This window comes from Plasmodium vivax, chromosome 14 (genome assembly GCF_000002415.2).
Source record: "Plasmodium vivax chromosome 14, whole genome shotgun sequence".
Taxonomy (NCBI): Eukaryota; Apicomplexa; class Aconoidasida; order Haemosporida; family Plasmodiidae; genus Plasmodium; species Plasmodium vivax.
The window spans coordinates 245110-268351 of record NC_009919.1 but is presented as its reverse complement, the minus strand read 5'-3'; the positions used below and the strand labels follow the sequence as shown (position 1 = coordinate 268351).

At 40.9% G+C, this 23242-nt stretch overlaps 6 protein-coding genes across 6 annotated transcripts, besides 1 other annotated feature; 3 read left to right on the top strand and 3 right to left on the bottom strand.

Annotated features, from left to right (window-relative positions):
• Positions 1-5285: 5285 nt before the first annotated feature.
• On the bottom strand, positions 5286-6918 carry PVX_122075 (cyclin 4, putative; the record flags this gene model as incomplete). The annotated part of the gene is made up of 6 exons (XM_001616928.1): positions 5286-5326; positions 5444-5528; positions 5657-5753; positions 6000-6202; positions 6376-6555; positions 6697-6918. 6 exons carry the CDS (start codon positions 6916-6918, stop codon positions 5286-5288), a joined length of 828 nt encoding a protein of 275 aa, XP_001616978.1.
• Positions 6919-7380: 462 nt separating this feature from the next.
• Positions 7381-10700, bottom strand: PVX_122070 (hypothetical protein, conserved; the record flags this gene model as incomplete). The annotated part of the gene is made up of 2 exons (XM_001616927.1): positions 7381-7731; positions 7767-10700. The coding sequence occupies 2 exons, from the start codon at positions 10698-10700 to the stop codon at positions 7381-7383; spliced, it is 3285 nt and encodes a 1094-aa protein (XP_001616977.1).
• A 1918-nt stretch (positions 10701-12618) lies between these two features.
• PVX_122065 (heat shock protein, putative) lies at positions 12619-13599 on the top strand (the record flags this gene model as incomplete). The annotated part of the gene is made up of 1 exon (XM_001616926.1): positions 12619-13599. The coding sequence occupies exon 1, from the start codon at positions 12970-12972 to the stop codon at positions 13597-13599; it is 630 nt and encodes a 209-aa protein (XP_001616976.1). The 5' UTR covers positions 12619-12969.
• A 1677-nt stretch (positions 13600-15276) lies between these two features.
• On the top strand, positions 15277-17454 carry PVX_122060 (hypothetical protein, conserved; the record flags this gene model as incomplete). The annotated part of the gene is made up of 2 exons (XM_001616925.1): positions 15277-16966; positions 17248-17454. Exons 1-2 carry the CDS (start codon positions 15488-15490, stop codon positions 17452-17454), a joined length of 1686 nt encoding a protein of 561 aa, XP_001616975.1. The 5' UTR covers positions 15277-15487.
• Positions 17455-18077: 623 nt separating this feature from the next.
• PVX_122055 (hypothetical protein, conserved) lies at positions 18078-19321 on the bottom strand (the record flags this gene model as incomplete). The annotated part of the gene is made up of 1 exon (XM_001616924.1): positions 18078-19321. Exon 1 carries the CDS (start codon positions 18651-18653, stop codon positions 18078-18080), a length of 576 nt encoding a protein of 191 aa, XP_001616974.1. The 5' UTR covers positions 18654-19321.
• Positions 19322-20934: 1613 nt separating this feature from the next.
• On the top strand, positions 20935-22824 carry PVX_122050 (hypothetical protein, conserved; the record flags this gene model as incomplete). Its single annotated transcript, XM_001616923.1, has 2 exons — positions 20935-22492; positions 22688-22824. The coding sequence occupies 2 exons, from the start codon at positions 20935-20937 to the stop codon at positions 22822-22824; spliced, it is 1695 nt and encodes a 564-aa protein (XP_001616973.1).
• Positions 22134-22157: a microsatellite.
• Positions 22825-23242: the final 418 nt, after the last annotated feature.

Genomic DNA, 23242 nt, shown 5'->3' with positions numbered 1-23242 from the left:
CATCCCCCCAACAGGTATCAATAATCGCGGACACGGTTAACAGCCCGAATAACAGAAAGGAAGAAAAATGCATCAAAAAGAAACTCTTCTTTTTTGAAAAAAACAAATTGAGGATAAAAAATTTTATTAACAAAAATGAGATATTTAATCTGTCCAGAAAAGAAGAGAGTAGAAAAATGAAAAGCGAAAAGGTGGACACACAAGTGAGCAATTCATCGGAGAAGCTTCCCCCCCACAGTTTTGCAACGACAAATGATTCTCTGGACAATTTTTGGGGCATAAAAATGGTTAGCGGTGTAAATCACGCATATGATAGCAGCACGTTCAATAAAAAAATCGCCGAGAAGAAGATAAAAGTGGAAGAAGAAGAGGTTCTTTCTGCGTACCCAGTAGAAGTGAGCGACACGAAAAGGAAAGGTGAGAAGCACACTACTCTTATGAATGAAAGAAGAATAGCGACTGTGGAGGATGTAAGCACCGACTCGGATGTTTTAATGCGTGCTTGCGTTGAAAACCAACTTGGTGGAAGCTTGAAAAATGGTGTAAATGGAATGACCGCAAATGACAGCTCGGATGCACGTGGAGATGATCCCCTTGCAAATGGGAGAACTGATGAAGACAGGTCAACTGGCGAACGGAGTAGCAACAGAGACCGTTCGAAGAATTACACAAATTCGGTTAAAGAAGATGAAAAATGCAACCAAAGCATGTCATACGATAAGCAAAAATTACTGATGGAGGATTTAATAACCAGCGTGTCTAAGGAACATAATTGTGGCAGTCCATATCAGCAGAAAAAAAAAGTGCTTGAAGAGGGAAAGGAAAAAAATACCGAGAGAACCTCTGAGCAGAAATATGAAGACACCAAAATGGAGCGCAAAATAAATGGGTTAAAAAGGAAGCAAAAAAAATTTCGATCGTATTTTATGAAGTTCAGGTCTTTTCTCTTTTTCCAGCATAGAAAGAGGACCAGCACATTGGTATCCCTCACCGCAGAAAATGGGTCCAATAAAGTTATTAGAAAAAAGAAGTTTCATTTAAAAAGGAAAAAAAAAATGAAAAAATTGAAAAGTCTGCGGTTGCTAAACATGTACAGCTCGAGGAAAATGATGGAAAAAAGCAACAACGAAAAGGCAGCAGATAGCCATCAAGAAAATTGCCAAACGAGGGAATTTTTGTTGGGAGAACAGAGGGAAGAAGAAAGGGTAAGTTGCCGAGGTGGGGAAAGTGTCTATTTTTTACGCCCTCGCTCATCCGTTCGGTTATGAGCGAAGCTCTTTTACAAAAGCCCTGCAGAGTGACGAAATGTCTCAGTGTTACGTATCACCGTTTTTGAATTGCGTCGGTTGAGTCGTTTGTTTCATTCACCTGGGTGTCAGTCTGATGGCGCACCGCGCAAGGTGACATCATTTCGCGTTATATCATCCCGCTTATATCATACCACTTATGTCATATCTCTTTTTTTTTTTTTTTTTCTCTCAAGGGGAGGAAGACCATCGTGCTCGACCTAGACGAGACGCTTGTTCATAGCACGTTACGGGGGGAGAGGTACAATTCTTTCAGGATCCATGTAAGTGCCCAAATGGGTGATAACACGGGGGGGTCATCTTTCCGTTCGCGCGCGGCTGCATATGTGCCTATATACATGTATACACATTTACATGTGTGCCATTTTGCCCGCCTGCGCGCTCGCTCATTTCTTCACGTGAACTTCCCTCCAGATCGAGCTGGGTGACGGACGCTGCGTAATTCATGTGAATAAGAGACCCGGTAAGATAAAAAAAAGAAAAGAGGCGTAATTAAGAAATGAAGCCGAAGAACGAGTCTTCACATAAGACGCGCAGTAAGAACATAGTAAAAGCATAGCAATAATTTCATATTTACTTTTTGTTTTCCACTTTTGTGAAAAGGCGTGGAGCAGTTTTTTAAGGAAATATCGAAACATTACGAAGTGGTTATTTTCACGGCTAGCTTACCAAAGGTGAAAAAGAAAAAAAAAAAGAAAAAGAGATCAAAGGGGTAAAGGGGCAAATGTGCAAAGGGGCAAACGGAGCAGACTTGCGCAGCTTACTTGCCAAAAAACGCGACGACTTTTTTCCCCTCTTAAACATTTATGCCCCCCCTTTTTTCCCAACTCAGTATGCAAACGCCGTTATTGACAAGTTGGATAAGGACAACATCTGCGCGTACCGACTGTTTAGGGAATCCTGTACCTTTTGGTATGCACATGTGATTTCATAGCGGAACGTTTAATTTGTTGTAAGCTCGAACAGCAAAGCGGCAGAGAGTAACAATTAATTTCCCTTTGCAATCACTTTTTAGGAATAACAGCTATGTGAAGGATTTAAAAATATTGGGACGGGACTTAAACAACGTCGTTATCATTGATGTATGACCAAAAATGCGTTAAACGAACGAATGTGTGTGAATATCCATTTTGGAATAGCCAACACATGAACGTCGCTCCTTCACAACCACCCCTTCCCCCTTTCATCTCCCCCTTTCAGAATTCAACCTTCGTCCATAAGTTTTGCGAAGACAACTGCATCTTAATCAAAAGCTGGTACGACGCATTCGTGTGTCCATTTTGCGCATTTACATTGTAAGTACATATTTTTAATATATTTGCAAAACGCGCCGTGGTGACTTCCTTCCCCCTTAGGTTTGATGACCCATCTGATAAGGAGCTTTACAAATTAATCCCCTTTTTAAAAAAATTATCAAAGAAGGTAAAAAAAAAAAAAAGGATAAAAAGGGGGCACGCCCGTTTGGCTACATAATGTGTGTTGTACATGAAGATATATACACGACTTAAGTTTGCACAAAAGTGTTTATGCAAATTTGTTTACATTGTTGTGAGTACATTTGGAGATTATGCGCCTATGTGTCGCCGCTCTATCGATCAATTTTACGCGTTAAGCAAAATGTTATTTTTTGGTAGAGGGCCCCCCTCACCCCTGCACTTTAAAATTATTTTTTTTTTCCTCTCATTTACTCCTTTCAGAAATCAGTTATACGTGAACTGAGAAAGTATAACAAGAAAAAGAGGAAAAGAAAATTTTAGAACATTTCTACGGTGAAGTTATGACCTATGACATCCTTGTACGCCCAAGTTGCACATTTAACAATCAGATATGCGATATTTCCCTTTTTTTGTTTTTTTTTTATGCCATTTTTGCGCAATTCAGTTTTTGCCTTTTTAATAAATTTGCTAGGTTGTTTAAGCGCAAAGGCGATAATGTAACATTTTGACGTTTTTGCGTGTTTTTTTTAATTCCGTTTATAAATTTTTAATTTCCCGCATGATCTGTACGTACATATTCATGCGCAAACCTTTTGGCATATAACTGCACGCCATGTCAGTAAAAATTTCCCCTTCTCAAACGTACGTGCACAATTTGGTGTGCCACCGACGGTGTTGATGTACACCACAAGCCCATGCAAACCACATACGCATAAAGATTTTACTAATCGTATTTCCATTTAGTGGTGTAGAAAATTTATTGAGCTGTAAAGCATTTCCTACATGTGGAGCAGCTTATATAAAATAGGCCCACATAATGTTAAAGTGGAAGAGTTTTCCCCACAGCACCAGTACTACGTGGGACGTATTTTAACCCATGTAAATTGCCACCCATAATATATGCATTTTTCCCCACCCCTTTTATTCTTTCACATGGGTAGAGTGGTTATGCAAAAAAGCGTATGTTTTTCAAAAAAAAAAAAAAAATAACTCATGTATGCATATGAAAGTATTCTTTTTGAGTAAAATGGCTAGCTGCCATTTGTTACTTTTTTTTTTGGAAATTAATAACCCCCCACCCACCTCTTCATCTTTTCACATTTGGGTAAAACTAGCCAATTGGCATTTAACCCAAACGGGATGTAGCTAGCTGCAGAATGTTCCAATTGTAGTGGCAATTTTTTTACCTTACAAATTTTGAGCGGGGGGAATGGCAAAAAAAAAAAAAAAAAAAAAAATATATTTGCATTATGTGGATAAAAAAAAAAAAAAAATGATTCATAATTGAATAAAATATTAAAACGATAGGCGCACTTTTAAAACAATTTCAAAAAATATAATTTTACGTTTTTATTAATTTTCAGGAGGGAGATCAGCAAAAGTATGAATAATTTTTGCTGTTAATTCTCCTTTTGGCGTACTTCTCTCAAACATTTGTAAACATTTTTCTCATAGCATATTTTTCTTTTTCGCCATTTTTGATGCCGCACAGTTTAAGCGATTTCAACTTTACGTACCCTGATTGGTACTTGCATTTTATGCGGCCAAAAAAATAGGGCCACACTTTTATTCGTTCGTCAATGGCGACAATTGAGAAAAGTTCCTTCGCAACGGGGATAATATATAGCAGCAACTGTAATGTATGTACCCAACAGGATTGATAGCAAATTGTACATTCCTTTTATATGTACGAAGTTGCGTATACATTATCTGTTTGTACATTTTCGACGGAAGCAAAACTTGGCCAACTGTGCCAATATCTTATGCGCAGCGCGGCAATTGCTTTCGCACCCCGCCCCATCCTTTCGCAAACCAACCCACTGGAAGGGCCCCCCTTTCGAAACCAATTTAGTAAACCACTGAAAGAGAATTTTTTTACGAATGATGAATTACAAACGTACGATGTACCCACGAGTCCTGAGTAGAAACATTGAACTCAAATATTGCTCAGTTGAGCGTGAGTTTAAGATGAAGTAAACTTGGAAAACTGACGAGAAAAATTTTCGAAAAGTGGTTTTTAAATTGTACTCAAAGGGGTGGGAAATGGAAAATGGCCTTCCGAGCACTGCTCGAACGTTTGCGTAATTGTTGTTGCGATCAGTTGGTGCCCACAGTTTGGGCAGTGTGTGTACAGTTGAAGGTACATTTGAATGTGTGTTCGTGTGTACCTGCTCCTCCACCGCTGCACACCCAACACTCATTCGAATTGCATATTTATGAAACTGCGCCAGCTCTTAAGCCAAATTGATAACATGTAATGTTTAAGTCTCCATAAGGATGAGGCGTGTCGGAGAAGACGCAAATGAACGGAAAAGGCGGCGCATTCTTATTTTTGGTATTATTAATAACCCATGTTGGAAAAAAAAAGGAAAAACGCAAAAATGAGAAAAAAACAAAAACAAAGATTTGGAGGGGCACGAAAAAGAAAAAAAAAAGTATAACACAATCGTGCATAAGTGCATGTACATACACGGTTATGTTTTCCCCCGTCGGATTTTAAAAAAACTGCGCGCTTTTCCACTTTGATCCAAATGTGATATGCCTATTTTTCCTTATTCAAAACGTCTATATAATGGCAACGTCCTGTAAAGGGCGCAAAGTGGGGGGGTGGGAGATATATGAAAGGGGTACATGCTGGGCAAATGATGCCTGCTTTAAGTGTTAATCAATAAGCACACGTGTGGATGTGAGGGGCGGTACCTATTTTGTAGAGCTGCAAAATTTTGATGCAAATTTTTTTTATTTCTTCATATTCAACGTCAAATAGTGCGAACCAGTTGGTGCTCTGAGGAGAAAATGGGTGTGTGGAGGGAGTAGCAACTGGATTGGCAGCTCTGTACGGTTTGGCAAATACATATGTGCAATCAGCTTCATGTAAACACTCCCTCATGTGTGTGCAACGTCGAGGCGTACCCGAATTAGCGGAATGTTCAACTTGTGTGCGGCCAGGAAAATGCTCGCGACTGCGATACAGCGCGGTTGGTACTCGCAGCACAGGGTTGTTCGCATGCTGTAGGGATGAAAAGAGGGGAATAATGATGTACGGCAAAGGGTGAGTTCATATGAAATGTAGTAATGTAGGGATGTACAAAGCGGTGCTATGTACACGCCGACATGCTAACGAGGTGACGTTATGCATAGGACAAAGCAGGTGTTGCGATATAAAACGAAAGGGGCAAAAACGGATGAACAAATAATAGTGTGCTTTGTTTGTCTTCTGGAAAAAGGGAAGGCAAAAGAGAAAAACGCCTTTAACCTGTCATTTAAAAAGCCCCACGAAATTTGGGCCAGCTTTTTCGTCAAGTCTTCATCAAATTTATTTAAATTGTTAAAAAGGGAATGTACGTAGGGAAGGAGAAATAAGTGGGGGTGCTGATTTATTTTGTGAACCAAAAATCCCATCTCTTTTAAAATCAAAAGTTCGTACGTGAAAACTTCGACTTTCATGTTTTTGTATTCCTAGGAACGGGGACAACGCGCGGGCAGGCAGGTGAGCAGCTAAACAGTTGCGCCGCTAAGCAGTTGCGCAGTTGAGCTTTTTCATAGCTACTCATTTGCACAGCTAAGCTTTTTCGCAGCTACGCATCTTCCTTGTGCACGCACAATTTAACCCTGCCAGGGCATGGCCTTACCATCGATTCTGCGTCTATCCTGAAATGCTCCACCTTGACGTTTTTCACGTTGTAATAGTAGTGCTTGCTTCTTAAGTCCTCATATTTGTACAGGAAATAAAAGGCGCTGATTATTTTGTACACACGGCAAAAGTCTTCTTCCAGCTTGCAAGCTAAGTAGAGCGATGAGGGCGCGATGATCTGCAAGGGAATGAAGGTGCGTCGGGATGGACACAGGTGGGGGGGCATAACCGTTATTGCTACGTGTGTGTAGAAACAAACGAGTTGCCTGTTCCTATGCACATGTGTATAAGTGGGGACCCACTTTGGGGCAAACTTAACCTTCACGTCAAAATCGGTTAGGGACTTTTTAAAGTAAAAGCGGTGGAACAAAACTTGGGCAGTGGCCACTGTCACAGCTTTGCGCTTTAAAATGATGCCAGCCTCCTGTATCAACTGACAGCCGTATATTCTCAATTTCGTTTCGTCATTTTTCGCGACATTTTTTTCTTCGCTCGGGGTTTTTACATGTTCCCTATCGATTAAAATGATGTCATTTATCATGGTTTGCAGGGGGGAGTTGCACAAAAGAGGGGGAAAAAATGGGGAAACAAAAAAAAAACGCAAAAAAGGGAAGAAGCAAAGTTAGCGCGATAAATCGAACGAACGTGTGAAAATGCGCATATTTGCATGTTAACAACTACCCCGGGGGAGATCCTTCCTCATCGATGAGGTAACCAAAAAAAAAAAAAAAAAAAAAATACACTTGGTAGAAAAGAAAAATTGTTAAAGGGGTATTTAAAGCTCAGTCGAGGGAACAGCCTGGGACAGTCCCATAATGCAACAGGTTTGTTCCCCAAAAAAAGTAGTTTTTAAAATTTGTGCCACGCTCAAAATGTATGAGTCCCCCTTTGCGTGCAGCGCACACGGTGGGAATAGCCAGGAAGGCTTACACTTTTGACATCGCAGCCATTCCTCCATTTTTTTTTCTGTTGTATGATTATTTACTCCGTATAATCCTCACAATTAGACCTTTAGGAGCCCCTTCATTTGCTCCAACTTTTCCGTAAGCTTTCGCCTCGCATTTTGCAGCTCCTTGAGCTTCATAATATTATAAATAACAATTTTAAAGTTGTTACTGTGCGATAGGTCTATGGCTTTCTCCGAGTTGAACAAATCTTTTTGGAGAAATTTATTTTGTAAAAATTTCAAATCGGCGTATGGGACCTTTCCCTTCTTTAGTATCTCTTCATAATTGATATGGTAGAATTGTTCATATATAATTTCATCGATTAATTTGATTAAGATTTGCAAGACGACTACTTCGGATAGGGGTGACAAGTGATGTTCCCATTTCACCAAGTCTGTTACCTTTACCTTGGCTAGTTGGTTAAGTCGTCACAAATGATAACTCGGATTGTGGCTAGTAGGATCGGGTCTACAATAAAATCTGTGCCTATGTAGAGGTAATTTTTCCTAGGCGAATGTTGGAGTTTTTCTTCGATGTAAAATTTGTTAATGCGATCTTTCATGGTAAAGATGTTGTACTCGTTAAAGTAGTTATTTTTCCTTACATAATCGTTTAGTATTTCCTTTTTTTTTCTCGTAATTTTTGCGCTCTCCATGTTGTTAATATCAAATCGTTCATACAGATTCTCACTGTTCTGGATGACATTAAGCTTTTTAAATAAATCCACCTTAACCTGTGGGAGACTTTCTAACATCGTTAGGGGTAACATATCAAACCCTAATATTTGTATAATTATTTCTCTTACAATTTTCACATCAAAATGGAAGTACACCTTTGTGTTTTGCTTAGCGACAAATCCGTATTCCAGGAGGAGAAGGTCATTGCTCAGGTTGCCGTAACTTATGGTGATTTCTTCTCCTCTGTCTATATCTTTGGAGCTGATTAATTGGACGTAATTTAAATTACTAATTGGTAGTTCCTCTTCCTGAAGAGGCGCTTCTTTTGGCATATGCTCAATGTGGGTCTCCTTCAAAATGTCCTTCATTTCGTTCGTTCCGCTGGGGACATCCCCAGAATGGCAATCCATCTTGGAGTATCCCTCCATGTGTAACCCACCTTCTGCATTTTCTTTCATTTCCTTTTTGACAATACAGTTGGTGGCGAAATTGCTGTGGTTACAGATGTCTATGATTGGTATTAGGCACATGTATTTGTTTTCTTCCTCCCTTTCGGCTTTCTCATAATGTTTAAAATCGTACTTTTCGCATTCCTTTACGGTGAGCTGGTGGATGCCCTTCTCCGCGTTTTCCATTTTGACGTTGCTGCTTAGGATGTTGTCCTTCAGCTGATAGTGGTCATGGTTAGGGTTATTTTCGCCTCGTTTTGTTTGATTTGTTTTTTCCCTCCCCTCCGCTGAATTCCCCCCATTTAGGGTTACGTTGCCCTTCACTTTTATGACGTGCGAGGAGACGTACGAATATATTCGCATCAGAAAGTTGTAATTGACGAAATGGTCGAACGATTCGAATAGGGATTCTGTGTACGCGGTGGAGTGGATAGCCTGGTCGAGGGATTCACTTGGTGCGCTGCACGTTGGCCCTCCGTCTGGTTGGCTGCCTCGTCCGTTTGGTTGGCTTCCTTCTCCGATTGGTTGGCTTCCTTCTCCGTTTGGGTTTCCCTCCCCCGCGAGCAAAGCGAAGTGATACAACCTGTTAACATCTGCCGTGTGGTCCAGCGAAATGTCGTGGTGAGCATCCCGTTTCTCCTCCCCAAGGGGGGTATCAGCACCGGTTAGGAATTTCCCAATGCGCTGATAATGCTCATTGTTAGTGAATAAAATTCTGTGTACGGCATTTTTGTCAATGAATAAAAAGTTGGAGTCCCCATGGTCGTCACCTTTAAGTAAGTTTAATATTTCGTGCAGCATTTGCCTCCTAAAATAAATTATATTTTTCATATGCATGTTGTTGAAAAGAAGAAAAGAGGAGTCTGAGAAGAGTAGGGGCAAATGGGACAGATGTTTTTTATTAACAATGTAGTTTATGTAATGTTCGTAATTTTTATAGAAGAAAAAATTGGTCTTCTCTTTAAGTGTGTTATTTGTTTTTTGGGTGAGAGCACAGTTTGTTTGGTCTATGTGTGTGGGGGGTGGGCTGCACGGTTTCGTTTCTGTGTTAGCGTTACGAGGGAGGCTATCCTTTGGGGCGTCACTTGGGTCATCACTTGGGCTATCACCTGGGTTGTCATTCCCTTGGTCCTCGCTGCATGCCGAATTTCTGCCACTTATCCCATGTGGCTTCTCCCTTTTTGCGAAATAATCCCCCAGAAGAGCAAAAAAGGTGTTGTTAAAATTATACGCATGAAGCAGAAGAGTCACATATTTCGAAACGAAGTGGATATAAGTTATTAGCAATGTTAATTTCACGTCCCAGTATTTTAAAAAGATAAGTGGGGACTTCATGAAGGATAAAAAGAGGACGTGCCTTCTATAAATGTCATACAGTAAAATGGTGAGGGGGGGTAGCTCCTTTATCTCATCTTCCAGCTTATTTTTAAAAATGTATTTTATATAGTTTACGTTATAAGTGCTGGAAAAACTGTCCACGTACTTTCGAATTTGCTTCATAATGTGGTCAAAGTGAATTATGTACGAGCTGGGTATGCTGCATATGACTTCTTCCTTTTTAATTTTATTTTTCGCCGTCAAGCAGAGGATTTTGTTTTCATGGTTGAGTTTATTTGGGTTACCTCCATTTTGGCTGCGATGGGTGTCTTCCCTGTTGATGCTCCCGCTGGGATGATCTTCACTCGGTGGAACATTCGTACCGACCTGCTCAAGCTGCCCCAAATCTTTTCCAACCTGCGCAGGCTGTCCCAAGTCTTTTCCAACCTGTATGTTGTGCTCTGCGAGAAAATCGCCAATTCTATTTTTCTCATAGGTGTATTCATCCCTGTTTTGTTCGTCGAATTCTAAACTTTGTAAATTTACCGAGTTGTTCATAAAATGGCTAGCCAGATGGGAGATGGTAAAAATGGGCTCCTTCAAGCTGTTCTTATATTCGTATTTTTTACGTAACACGGATTTTATCAATTCGTTTAGGCAATTTAAGGAGCCATTTTCTTTACCTATGTTATCCGCTTGGGATAACTTCAACGCGGTGTCTTTCTTCTTGAACAGGTGAAGAGCATTTTTGCGTCTGCGCACCAACGTGTGTGCGGCAAAGTGATTGTCTCTGCCCCTTCTCGACCAACCATTTTGTGTAAAAGAGGGGAACAGGGTTTTTTTTCTCTGAACAGGTATTTTTGTGCCTTCACTTGCCAGTGTGCTTACTAGTAGGAGTGCCCATTTTAGCCACGACGAGAATGTGCTATTCATGTTACTGCTCTGGGAGGGGGCCGCGATCGATTTGGCATTGGCGGTAGAAGTAGAGGTGGCCCTGTGGGTGCACTGCCCTTTGGTAGTAGCGCATGTGTGTGTCCCTATCGCGTCATCTTAGTGGAGAACAAACTGGGAATGCAATTTATCCGCGGTAACCATGCCCCTTGTGTTTCCCTCCCTGTTGAAACATCTTTCTTTTTTGAACGCACAAAATGGGGGTTGCGAAGGGGCATCAACTGTTGGCAAATATTATATACATGGCTTGGGATGGGCATTACATATAATGGGGCGTTTTTTTTTTTTTTAAAAGGGGATGCCACATTGGGGAGGCATAAAAGGAGGGGCACTCCACCTCACTCCTTAGTATAAACTCTGACGAGCGGCAGTGTGGGACGCAAAGTGGATGTCATCCTATGCGTAGCTTTCAAATTAGTACATTTTTAATTTGAAAATTTGAAAATTTTCGAGCAGAGGGAAACATTCTTAAACAGCCGCGGAATTGCAACTTTTCCTCATGAAAAAGTTACCAATGGCAGGAAAAAAAAAAAATAAAAAGAGGGGAGACCCATATAGTACGCACCTGTGGCACAATTTGCATCCATTTGAATGTTTCAATTTTGTGCCATTTTGGATTTACTGCTGTGTGTGTGTTTTTTTTTTTCTCTTTATATGTGCAACTTTAATGGGTATACTTTCTGAAAGCAAAGGTGTTGGGCGAAAAAACAGCGCCACGGGATATTTTGTCCCATGAGCCTTCTATAAATGGACCATTTTTTACATTTCCTTCCAATTTTGGGATGGTACAAGTGTACTTGTATGCTTTACGCATTAACGTGTGGCACTTAAGCCTGTGTTATGTTTTCAATGGGGTCATTTTGCCACGGGCACATAGACCCTTTAGCGTTTTTAATTTTTCTCATTGGTCCTTTTGGGGAAGATAAAAAAAAAGCAAAGGTTGTGTTTTGTGGAAGCACGTTAGGACAGTAGCGCGATGTCGTGCAGTCCTATCATCGTATATTAGCACATACGGGGCACACCCATCCTGACATGCGTATCGCTTGCAGTATGGGGCCAAAAATAATAGCCTCCCCCCGTTTTTTCTTTCTTTTTTCCTTTAATGCACTGGTCAATACGTAACAGGGGCCACAAAATAGGACATCATACCTTTGGCATGAGAGTGTAGAACGAAAAAATCCATCACACCGATGATTTTCGTTTTTTTTTCGAAATGTCCTCACTGCACTAATTGGAAAAGTGCCTTTTTCGCTCCGGGCACTCTTTTTTTCCTGAGCGCATATCAACTTTGCATGCAACCAGTGGTCTTCTACATGGGCATATGATGGGGCTATTTTTAATTTAAAAAAAGTGGGTAGGCAAAAATGAGCACGAGCGAGCTGGATGGGGAGCTAAAAAAGATCAAACTGAGGACCAGTCTGGTGAGGAAAACTTACCCACCGGGCGGAAACGCAAGCAAAAACGTATATAATATATGTATATATGAATTTATGCTGGGTTGTGAAAAAACGCCCCCCTGAGATTACCCAAATGTAGGTTGCCAATGGAGGCAATACATGCGTGGTAGAACGAAAGATCGCGGGGCGAGACATATGCACAGAATGTATCCATTGAGGGAACAGCCATTTTGTGCCCATGTGTGAAAACGACCGCGAGGTGAAGTAGGCAATACTTTCTACTTCACATAGAAATTGTTTTTCCTTCCTTTTTGGCCCCATGCATGCATGGAAGAGGAAAAAGAAAAAAAAAAACACAAAAACGTAAAAACTGCGGAATTGCGTAAAAGCAAAATTTGGGCAAAACATTAAAAACAAAATTTGCAAAAATAAATTCATTTATCGGAATTGTTTTTTTTTTTTTTTTTTTTTTTTTAATTGTTTTCACGTAGCCAAAATTTTTTCCCCTTCTTTTAATTGCTTACTTGATTCACATTTTGTTTTTTATTATTTCAGAGTTTACCTCCTTTTTTTTTTAAACCTTCACATTTGGTAAGACTCGAAAGCGTTGGAACATTCTTCTTTTTTGCATACGGGCGTGCGGCATGCACAAACGGTTCACTCACTTTGCGAGTTGCCTTCTACAAGCGCAGATATTGCGAAGCAACCCACCGACAACTGACCAGAAGGAAAAAAAGGCACATAAATATATGCACTAAATATATATTATATATATATTATATATTTATTTACATTTTTTTTGCGACGTGAGTACGTTCCGCGCGCTTCCCGCTACCCCCTCTGCTTGCGCAAAAATGGTGATGAACAAAATAACCAAGCCCGATGCACACAAGGGGAAGGATGAGCTGACGATGGACAAGGGAGGAATATTCGACAATATTTTCGAATGCATGAATGAGCAAATGAACAGAATTGACAAATACCACGAGGACATGAGCAGAATGATGAACTCACTGAAAACCCATTATTTTAATGATGAGCTTTCCAAATATTTCCCCAGCAGGAGATCGCTCTTAGACTTTGATTTAGGAAATACCAGAAGCAGCGACATGTTTTTTGCCAAGCCGCAATTGCTTTTAATGGAAGGATTCAAAAAGCTGCCGCCAATGGACGTCATTGATAAGGACAAAGAAATTGAGATAAAAATGGACGTGCCTGGGTTGAACAAAGATAATGTACAGATTAATTTGTATAACAGAAATTTGGAAGTTAGTGGAGACTTCAAAAAGACGGAAGAGACGATGGATGATAAACAGAGGTATTATCTCAAGGAGAGATCACAGACGTCTTTTTATAGGTCCTTTCAGCTCCCCGAAAATGTGTGTGAGGACAATATTAAGGCCACCTTTAAAGATGGGGTTTTAAAAATTGACATTCCGAAGAAGGAGGTGCTTCCCGAGAAGAAGAAAATTGAAATTCAGTGAATTCTCTCCTTCTTTGGGACGATGCCAGTGGCAATTTTGATTCCGTTTGATTTTGTATTCATGTGTTAATTGTACTATAGTGTACATTACATTATTTTTTCTTTTTTTTTTACTGTGTATTAAACTACTACCCCTTTTAATAACAAGTGTAACGGTTATTGATTAAGCGTTTTTTTTCCCAAATATGATTGATAAGCTTTAGGGAGAGGTGCGTAATTATTTTTTGGCCATTTTGTACCATCTTTTGGGGGCTCATAAAATATATGCCTGGCGTTTGTGCCCATCTATGAACTCGTAAGGGGATTTTTCTGCCCATTTAGACTTCTACATACGTGGAACATATCGATTATGTTAAGGTGTACGCAATTGGAGGTGAAAACGTGGGCGTAGGTGCAGCAATTCGGGAGCTTCAAATGGAAAGAGGTGGGGAAACACCTCTTGAAGCATCCAGGAAGGAAATAAAAAAATAAAAAAATAACAAATTGGAATGATATATCCCACTTTGAGGGTGCGGAAAACTATTGCTTATTTTTTCCAAAGTGGCACGCGAAGGACCGTACACATGGAAAATTTGCACGAAGGAGGGTTTCCATTTGGGGGATCAAATGTGAAGCTGCAAAAATAAGTGAAAGTACACAAAAAAAAAAAAAAAAAGGTCATCTCCCTGTTTTCGAAATGTTAGGCACACTATTTTGTAGCAGAAAGAAATTGGCCATTTTTTCCTTTTGGAAAATTTCCACTTTGGTGATAATTTAACAGCTCGCTTTCGCGCGAGGGAAGATAAAGCCATTTTATTTGCCGTAGGTTTTTTTTTTTTCTTCTCATTTTACTTCTGATTTTTTTTCTCCCCTTTTTTCCTTTTCTTCCTTTTTTTTTTTTTTTCTCTAGAGCTAAATACCTAGCAATTGCTCATAATTTTATAAAACGGCAGGAGGAGCACACGGGATGAGGGAGAAGTGAAAGCAGTTAGCGGTTGTGCATTTACACCCAAGGGAATGTGTTACATATGTGTAATTAAGAAGCGTCCATGTGGTCGATGTAAGAAAAATAAATTATGAACACAATTTGCAAAGTTGGTTAAGCGGAGAAGGAAAAGAAAAATTTGAAAAAAAAACACATTTTATTAAAATCGATATAGGGTTGGCAGAAACAGATCAACTTTATTTTTCCAGAGGTGAAAAAAAAAAAATAAATAAACAAATAGCGGCAAATTTACCCATTTTACAGCAACAGTTTCTGTTATTACGCTTATGGGATGCATTTCCATCGTATAGTAGGAATGACAAAAAAGAGAGGCAGCATTTGAAAAAAAAAAAAAAAAAAACATAAAATTCACACACCTACGTTTCGAAGCAGTTTTTTTGTTCTCCACAAAGTAGGCGCCTTTCTGATGTTGAAAAATTTCGCAGTGACGAAAATAAACGTAAACATACACTCATGTGCAATATGAGTGTATAGAATCGTGGCCCAACATATGCACATGTTCACATCTGTGTGTATATTTGCACGCTGTGGTACACTTCGTTGACACCCTTTTTTGTTCGCTCCTCTCTCAAACAAGAATAAGAATCCTAATTAGACAAGAAGGGGTGTAAAACGATCATTGGGTTAAACGTGCAGTGTGTGTGTAAAATTTTAACATCCACGCAGAAGCAGCAGCGCTACTTTGAATTTTTCATGCGATCGGTAGAGTTCACGGGGGGGTTAACACCAGTGTGTATGTATGTATAAACCCTTTGCAGCTGCACGAGGGGGAAGCACTGCGCTCATGTGATTGGCCCGTCGCGGGTGAGATCGGTCTAGGCGTTTCTTTTGTGGGCTAAACTGGGGGAGAGCGAAAGAGCCAATTAGGAAGTTGCCCAGTTAGCTAGCTGCCTAGCTACCCATAATGGACCCCGAAAACGAAGTGGTAAAATTGCTGCTTCGCGTGGGGCAGAAAATCAACAAGGGGGCGGAGCAGCTGAAGCCGTTTATCAAAATCATCGTGGAAGACAACTGGCTGGACTCCCTGGAGAGTTTGAAGAATCTAGGGGAAGACGAATGGGACAAGCTAAAAATACCCATACGGTTGCTCGACGAAATTAAGAAGGAGTTAGGAATTAGCAAGGAAGAGGATAAAAGTACAGAACATTGTGAAAAAGACCCGCCAAACCACATAGGCAAAATTGGGTCAAGTGAAAAAAGGGCTTCAAGAGAGTTGGAACATCAAAAAGGTGAAGAAACATCCAACTTGAGCAGTTTAAGTAAGAAACAAAATTTAAGCAATTTGCATAAAAAGCTGAAGAAGGGCGCCCTGGACGAATGCAAAAATACCCACCAATCACTTCGAGAAGATTGCGAATTGAAGAACCAAAGCACCAGAAGAATTAGCACATCAGGTTGCACCAACGTGGATGAAAGGAAAGGCGGCACAGGCAGAAGTGTGAAGGTGGCAGAAAATGGGGAAGGAATAAAAAGTTCATTTATAAAATATGATAAGGAAAAACTAGAGAAAATGATTGAAAGTAATGGTGTAGAGATTCCCAAAGAGGAAATTTTTTACTTGTCCTATGAGGACGAAAATTACACCTGCCGTAGCTACTCGGAGGAGAAAATCAGCACAATTAAATGCATTAACGAAGCGGAGAAGCTAAAAAAAATTAACATGGATGATTTAAAAAGTATCATTCCAATTTTATGCAAAATTGTAAAAAATATTTTAATAAATCCAAATGCTATAAATACAAGAATTTTGAAGTCCACCAATGATATAATGAAAAATAAAATATTGATACATCAGGAGGCCAGAAATTTTTTACTCTCCATAGGCTTTGTTCAAGTGCACGTATTTTACGTGATGGAGAGAGTTGACACTTTGTTGTTACTATGCATTTATGAGAGTTTGCAACATATAGCTAAGGATTCTATAAAAATTGATAGTCCTCCTAAGGCTGCCTTCGACCCCTTTAAATCGAACATTGTCTGTGTGGATACTCTAAAGAAGGGCAAAATAAAAAGCGATGAACAGATAGACAAGCTGCTACGCGAGAAGAAGGAGCAAATGGAGAAACTGATGAACCAGGCAGTCGACTTGAATCCCAAAATATACCGCTTTCAGCCGAATGCACCTAAAGGTGGAAGCTACAGTTCGTCAGATTCGGAAAAGGAAGAGCGTTCAGAAGATCTAGCACTTCTTATCCCCAATATTAGAAATCTGTACAAAGAGCAAACCTTCAAGTCGAAGACCAAACTGGAGTTGGAGAAAATGTCCACCCGGAAGGTTTATTCAAAGGCCGTTTTGAAAATATTGTTCCCTGATTCGTATGTCCTTGAAATGTCCTTTTCGGCGGGGACGCAAATATGTGAGGTGAATGAGAGCATAAAAAAGGTAAGCCAGGATGGGGAGTTCCCACGAGTTGGGGAGAAAACAAAATGGGAAAACTCCTTTTTGAGTCTACCATAAGGGAGGAGGGAAAAAAAAAAAAAATTACATTTTGTGTCTTCCCCATTTGGTGCTTACCCCATTTGGTGTCTACCCCTTTGTTGGTTAGTTTCCCCCTCCCTAGAGTGTTTTTTCGATTTCACCTTTCACGAAGCTACGCGTTGCATGGCTTTCCCCATTTCGTGAAACATATCCGCTTGTCACTTTTCCTTTACCCCTCCTGTCAGTTCCTGAACCCGTCGGTGGCGCACAAGAAGTGGTTCATCTATGAAACTCCGGGGATATGTAAATTCGACCCGCAGAAAAGGCTGTCCGATTGCAACCTGATTCCATGCGCCCTGTTGAGGTTTAAAGTAGATCCTGCGCAGGATGACGAGGCTCACAATTCGTTCTTATCTGACGATGCCATTGCCAAGTATTTTGTCAAATCGTGAAGGCGGGTCCCAAAGGGGGGTTCCATATGGGAGCATAAGAAATGCCTACCTGACGAATGGCAAATTGGGAGGGAGAACCCTTTTTTTTTTTTTTACTTCCCAAAAGCTTTACAAATTTATGTTTTCCTTTATCGCATTTTAGTTACATGGCATTTTAGCTTCTCCCATTTTAATCACTTCTTATGTTTCTTTTTTTAAAGCATAAGAAAACGTATTTTTTTGTGTTTTTGGAATGGGTTCTTCAGCCTTTTCCTCCCCTTTTTGAATTTCCCCCTGCTGCACCGAAATGAGTGGTGGGGCTTTTACGCCTCAGGGTGGTGTGTCACTTGTGCGTAGCGCGTTAGCGTTTACTCACAGATGGGATTGTGCCATTATGGCATCATTGCATTATTGCATTAGGTTTAATTGCTTCGCTTTAAGAATGACAAACTAGGAAAGATGTGAGAGGGGTGGTCGTGGCCAAGTGGTGAAGTGGCCAAAAGGCGAAATGACCAAGTAGCGAAGTGGCCATGCGGCGAAGTGACCACTCCGCTTGAATCTTACTTCGTCACGCGTGACCTTAAAAAAGGGGGCAACACACAACGTAAAAAAAAAATTCGCTCCGCACAAACAAGCCAATCCGTCTAGTCAAAAATGAAGTAGTACAATTTCTGGAAAATATTTTGTGCCGAGGCAGTTTCGTAGTTATTATTATACATTTCATAGTTCAGATAAACATCCTCCATTTTTTTATCATAAATATGATTTTTCTGTGCAAACAAAATTTCAAAGTCCTTTTTGGATTTTTCAAATTCGTTTTTTGTTTTCCATTTGTCTATTATCAAGTAGGTGTTGAAACTGTCCTCACCGCTGTTTTCATTGTCCGTTTTTGAGAAGGTGGAATTTTTAAAGATGCTCGTTTCGCAGAATCCTTTGTGTTTCTTATTGATATCGTTAAAGTGCTGCACCAAGTTTAGTAGCTCCTTTTCGTTTAAAATGGCTGACTGGGGGTTCCCATTAGTGCTCGTATTGTTTTCGATGTGGAGGTGACTGTGTGGGTTCTTCTTATCAGAAATGTTTACTTGCCTAACTACGATTACGTCATGGTTATTCCTAACCCCCTGTGCACTCAACTCGTTTTGCCGATATAGCCTGTTCAAGTTCCACCCGACGGTGCTGCTTATCAGTACTGTAAGTAGGGAGCCTTTATATTTGCTCATTTTGCGCACGCGGTTATTCGGTGAGGCGAGTACACGATGTATATGGAGGGGTGATGGTGGAGCGCATAAGCATATGTATTTATATGTGCATGTGTATGTCTGCTTGTGGGAAGGTGCAAAAAAAAAACCCCTTAGCTGCTTACGCGGCGGACGAGTTGGACGCGAATGTACACGAACATGTTGGAACTTTAGTTCGCGGAAAGATTTCCATTTGGCATGCCACACGTGAGTTACAAAGTGGGCAAATTTTACGAAACGCCGGAGTCGTAATTCATGATGAAGCGCGGGGGGAAAACCCTCCTGGGGATGAAAGAAAAAATGTCTTTTTATTTATGTTAATGTGGAAAATATGCATACAGGACGTTCAATGAGTTTTTTTCATTTATTTTTATTTTCTTAATGTTGCGTTGGAATTTTCCGTCTGCTGCGATGAAGTAGGAATGTTTTGTTTGACGCGTTAAAGGGAATTTTTTTTTTTTTTGCATCCATTTGGGGATACTTTTATGTTCCCTCTTTTGAGTGGGCGGCAACTGGGGCGAAGCCATTCATCGAAGAAGAGCGAAAATGGAAAGCATTAAGTGAGGCCTCATCAAAATGAGCGTTTGTAAAGGTCCTGCAACGTTGACTCTTTTTTTTTTCAGGGTTGTTTTTTCGCATCATGTTTGCTCTTTTTTTTCGTTTCACTTGTTGCTTTTCTTTTTTTTCGCACGGAAAAATTCACGTGACGTGAACACCATTTTGTAGAAGCTACGCCGACGTAATCGTATGTATGCAAAGAGAATGAGGGAACTTTTTTTTAGCAAACTGGCAAGAAGCAACGCAGTTAAGGGAAAAAACGGCGAGTGCGTGATCCAAGGATGGTCCACCAAGCGGAACAGTGACGCCGATCGGGATACACCATTGTGAGCACATGTGACTCCTGGGCGAGTTCTTGTAGCCCTTAAAAATAAATAAAAAAATAAGTGAACAAATGAATAAATGAACAAATAAATAAAACACCTTCTTTTGAGAAAAATTCACTGCTGCGCTCTTGTTGCTGTTTGCCCCCTTTTAAAATGCAGTTATTTTCATTTTGGGGGTGCCAAACATCATCACCATTTTGGGAATGCCAAGAGGGGAAAATAAAAAACGCAGCAAAGAGTTGCGCAACATGGATATTTACACACACGCATAAGGAGCAGCAAAAGTTTAATCCTTTTTAGAGAAGCGTAGCCAGCACAATCATGGCAAGGCACAGTTGGCAAGTGAATGGCACGTGGCGTATTACACTTGTGAAATGATAAAGGGGAACTTCGCAAAAGCCAACACGCGGATGCCCGTGCAAACTTGTTTTGGATTACCGAATTGCAGACATGCTGGAAGAACACTTGCATGCTTCGCAGAGTGAAAAGTTTTTAATTTTTCTCCTTTACTCATTTTTTTCATTTTTGCGTATACGCAATTTTCCTGTTTCTCCCTTGGGTACCTTTCACACATGTGCATGTGTATTACACGTATGACCTGAAACATTGCTTATCATTTTATGTGTAAGTTTACGCGCTTGTGCACCTGAACATTTTGCACATTTGCCTCGCAGCCCAGATTGCTAATTAGCCCACCTGCGCAATTGCCCACGTTAAACTTGCTTCCGCGCACTTACAGTTTGAGAACATGCCAAAAGGCGCTTGCGGTGACGCAAAGAGATATGCATTTACAGGTGTGTACATACTTAAGCAATATTTTTTAGAACGTTCCTAAACAGGACTAGTTTTTTTTTTTTTTTTCCCCATTTTGAATGTATTGTTTTTACCCGGTTGGCACTTTACCAGCGTTACTGGGGTTATTCGTCTCTTTTAGTTAGCCTGACGAATATGGCCACCCTCCGCGTTTCTTTAGTGTACAAATGCAAAGATTAGTGACGTTCGTGGAGTGCCTGCTTTTGTGACGTTCGTGGAGTGCGTGCTTTTGTGACGTTCGTGGAATGCATGCTTTTTGTGATGTGCCCGATTTTTTGACCCCCGGGGAGCCTCCTCATTTGGCGTGCGCTGAAAAGGAAAGGGCCTTATGGCCAGGCTGGCGTGTACACGCATGTGCATACCCATGAGGGCACAATTTGTTCATCATGTTATAACGCGTTTGGCTAGATCTTCGTTCTTTAAGATTATGCGTTAGGAGATTTTTCTTTTTCTTTTTTCCTTCCCCGCTACACTTTGTTGCTTCCCCGCTGCGTACCCTTTTTGTCCCATTTGAGTGAAATTTTCTCCCACTTTTCGGTGCACACTTACCTCTCGCTTCCCTTAAAATGTCTTATGAATCCTTTGCGCTGAAGGACAACGGGGTATGCCTGAAGCGCAACTACGACTGCGACGAGCTGGATTTCAATGACGACGATGACATTGTGAATATTACAAGTTTCGAGAAGGACACGTATGAGCACAACTTGAAGAACAAGATAGTTAACCGGTATAAGAAGGAGAAGGATGCGATGGAAACTTTTTCGAGGAAAGACAACTCGGTAAATAACTCCACATTTATAAATAGGGACAGGTTTTCCCTGAATGACGACAACACGGAGCTGAAGGCCAGGATACGTAACTCGCTGTGCAACAGCAACAACCACACCAGCGGTCAGGGTATCCACGACCAGCACGGCGGCAGCAAAGGCGGCCACCACGGCGGTAACTACAGCGGCAACCACGGCGGCAACCACGGCGGCAACCACGGCGGCAACCACGGCGGCAACCACGGCGGCAACCACGGCGGCAACCACGGCGGCAACCACGGCGGCAACCACGGCGGCAACCACGGCGGCAACCACGGCGGCAACCACGGCGGCAACTACAACAGCAACTTCAACAGCAACTTCAACAGCAGCTACAACCTGAACTACAAATTCAACCTGGACGCGACGAAGAGGGAGTCCAACCTCAAACTGGAGGGAATACTCCACGAAAACGATTACCTAATTCAGCTGAGCAAATTAAAAAGGCACGTCATAATAGAAATTTTTGGTGGGAAGTGCTTCATAAGGGAATACCTATGCACGGAGTTTTTGAAAAGAGTGAAACAATGCTGCCACATAAATTATATAAAACAGAAGAGTGGGTTAATAAACTATCGAGATTGTAAGCAGTTGCTCGCGGAAAATAACAATATAGCGAGCATAGAAGCTAGGTTAAATGCCATACTGGTATCGCTGCCCCCGTTAACATGCATCATTTTACACTCTAGCGTGTTCCTAGTCATAAAAGAAGATTTAATTCGAGATGATCTAATTAAGAAGTTATGTAATGTGTCTAAGAGGTACACCAATTTGTACAAAGTGGACACCAAAATTATGGAGAAAAGACCCTTTGAATTTTGTGCCTTGGAATGTGTTTTTTCAAGTGCCATTGAACATTTAAATGCAGAAATGAAACTCTTAAGTAAAGATTTTGCGGACATCAAATTTACTTTAAAAGTGACCAACTATCAGGATGTACTAACCAATCTGCATAACTTAAAAGAACCCACCAATATTTTAATAAATAAAGTTAATTCCTTCATTAAGGCTTTTCACGAAATATCAGAAAATAATGCCGACTTGAAAAAAATGGAATTAACCAAGTGTTATTTTAACCCTATTAATGGGGAGGAAGACAACAAAGAGGCGACGAATCAGGACCTGCAAATGCTGCTGGAATATTTTGACCAAGAACTTCATCAGATACACGATCAAGTGAAGCACTTATATGAGTTGATGCAGAATTTGGAAAACAAAATGGTTTCGGATTTGTCTCTCTCTAGGAATAACTTGATACGCATGGATATAGTCATCAGTTTGATTAACTCCGGCTTCGGCATAGGAACACTCATAACGGGTTAGTCATGCGCCATTTGAGGAGTCGCCCCAATTGTGCGAGCATATGGGGGCGTAGCGGAGTAGTGGAGTAGCGGCGTAATGGCGTAACCGCGTAGAGAGCATGGAAACGTGTCGGCTATCCACTGCGCGCGCAGCTGGGGACGAACGAGTTATCTCATTTGGCGCACTTCTTTCTTTCGCGTTTCTTTTGCAGGGGTTTTCGGCATGAACTTGAAAATAAAGCTGGAGCAACATGAATTTGCCTTTGTCTACGTCACGGGGATGGTCATTTTTTTATGTTTAATAACTGTAGTCATGTCTGTTTATTTTTTTAAGTGCATTCGAATTTAGCTGAGTTGCAGCGAGGGGGTGACCTTTTTGAAATGATAAGTAGCGTATGGAATTGGTAACTTATATGTGCCTCGTGCGTGTGCGCAGAGGCGGCATATATATATATATGTGTGTGTGTGTGAGTGAGGATGGGGCCCTGAAGGGGGGCGTGTGCAAGCGTGCCATGTTCAGCGTGCCTATGTGCCTATGCGCATGTACTGGTGTGCACGTGCCGCTATCACACCAGCATGCGGACTCCCCCCCTTCTCGGCTTAGCGGTAAAAAAATTGCGCAGCATAATTTAAATGCCCCGTACATGAACTTGTGAAATAGCTGAGCAGCAGTTTTGCCCCAATTTACACACAAATTAAATGCTCCCGTGATAGGGATTAAAACACTTCTATTTTTTTCTCTCCTTTTCAAGCTAAGTTTTATGCAT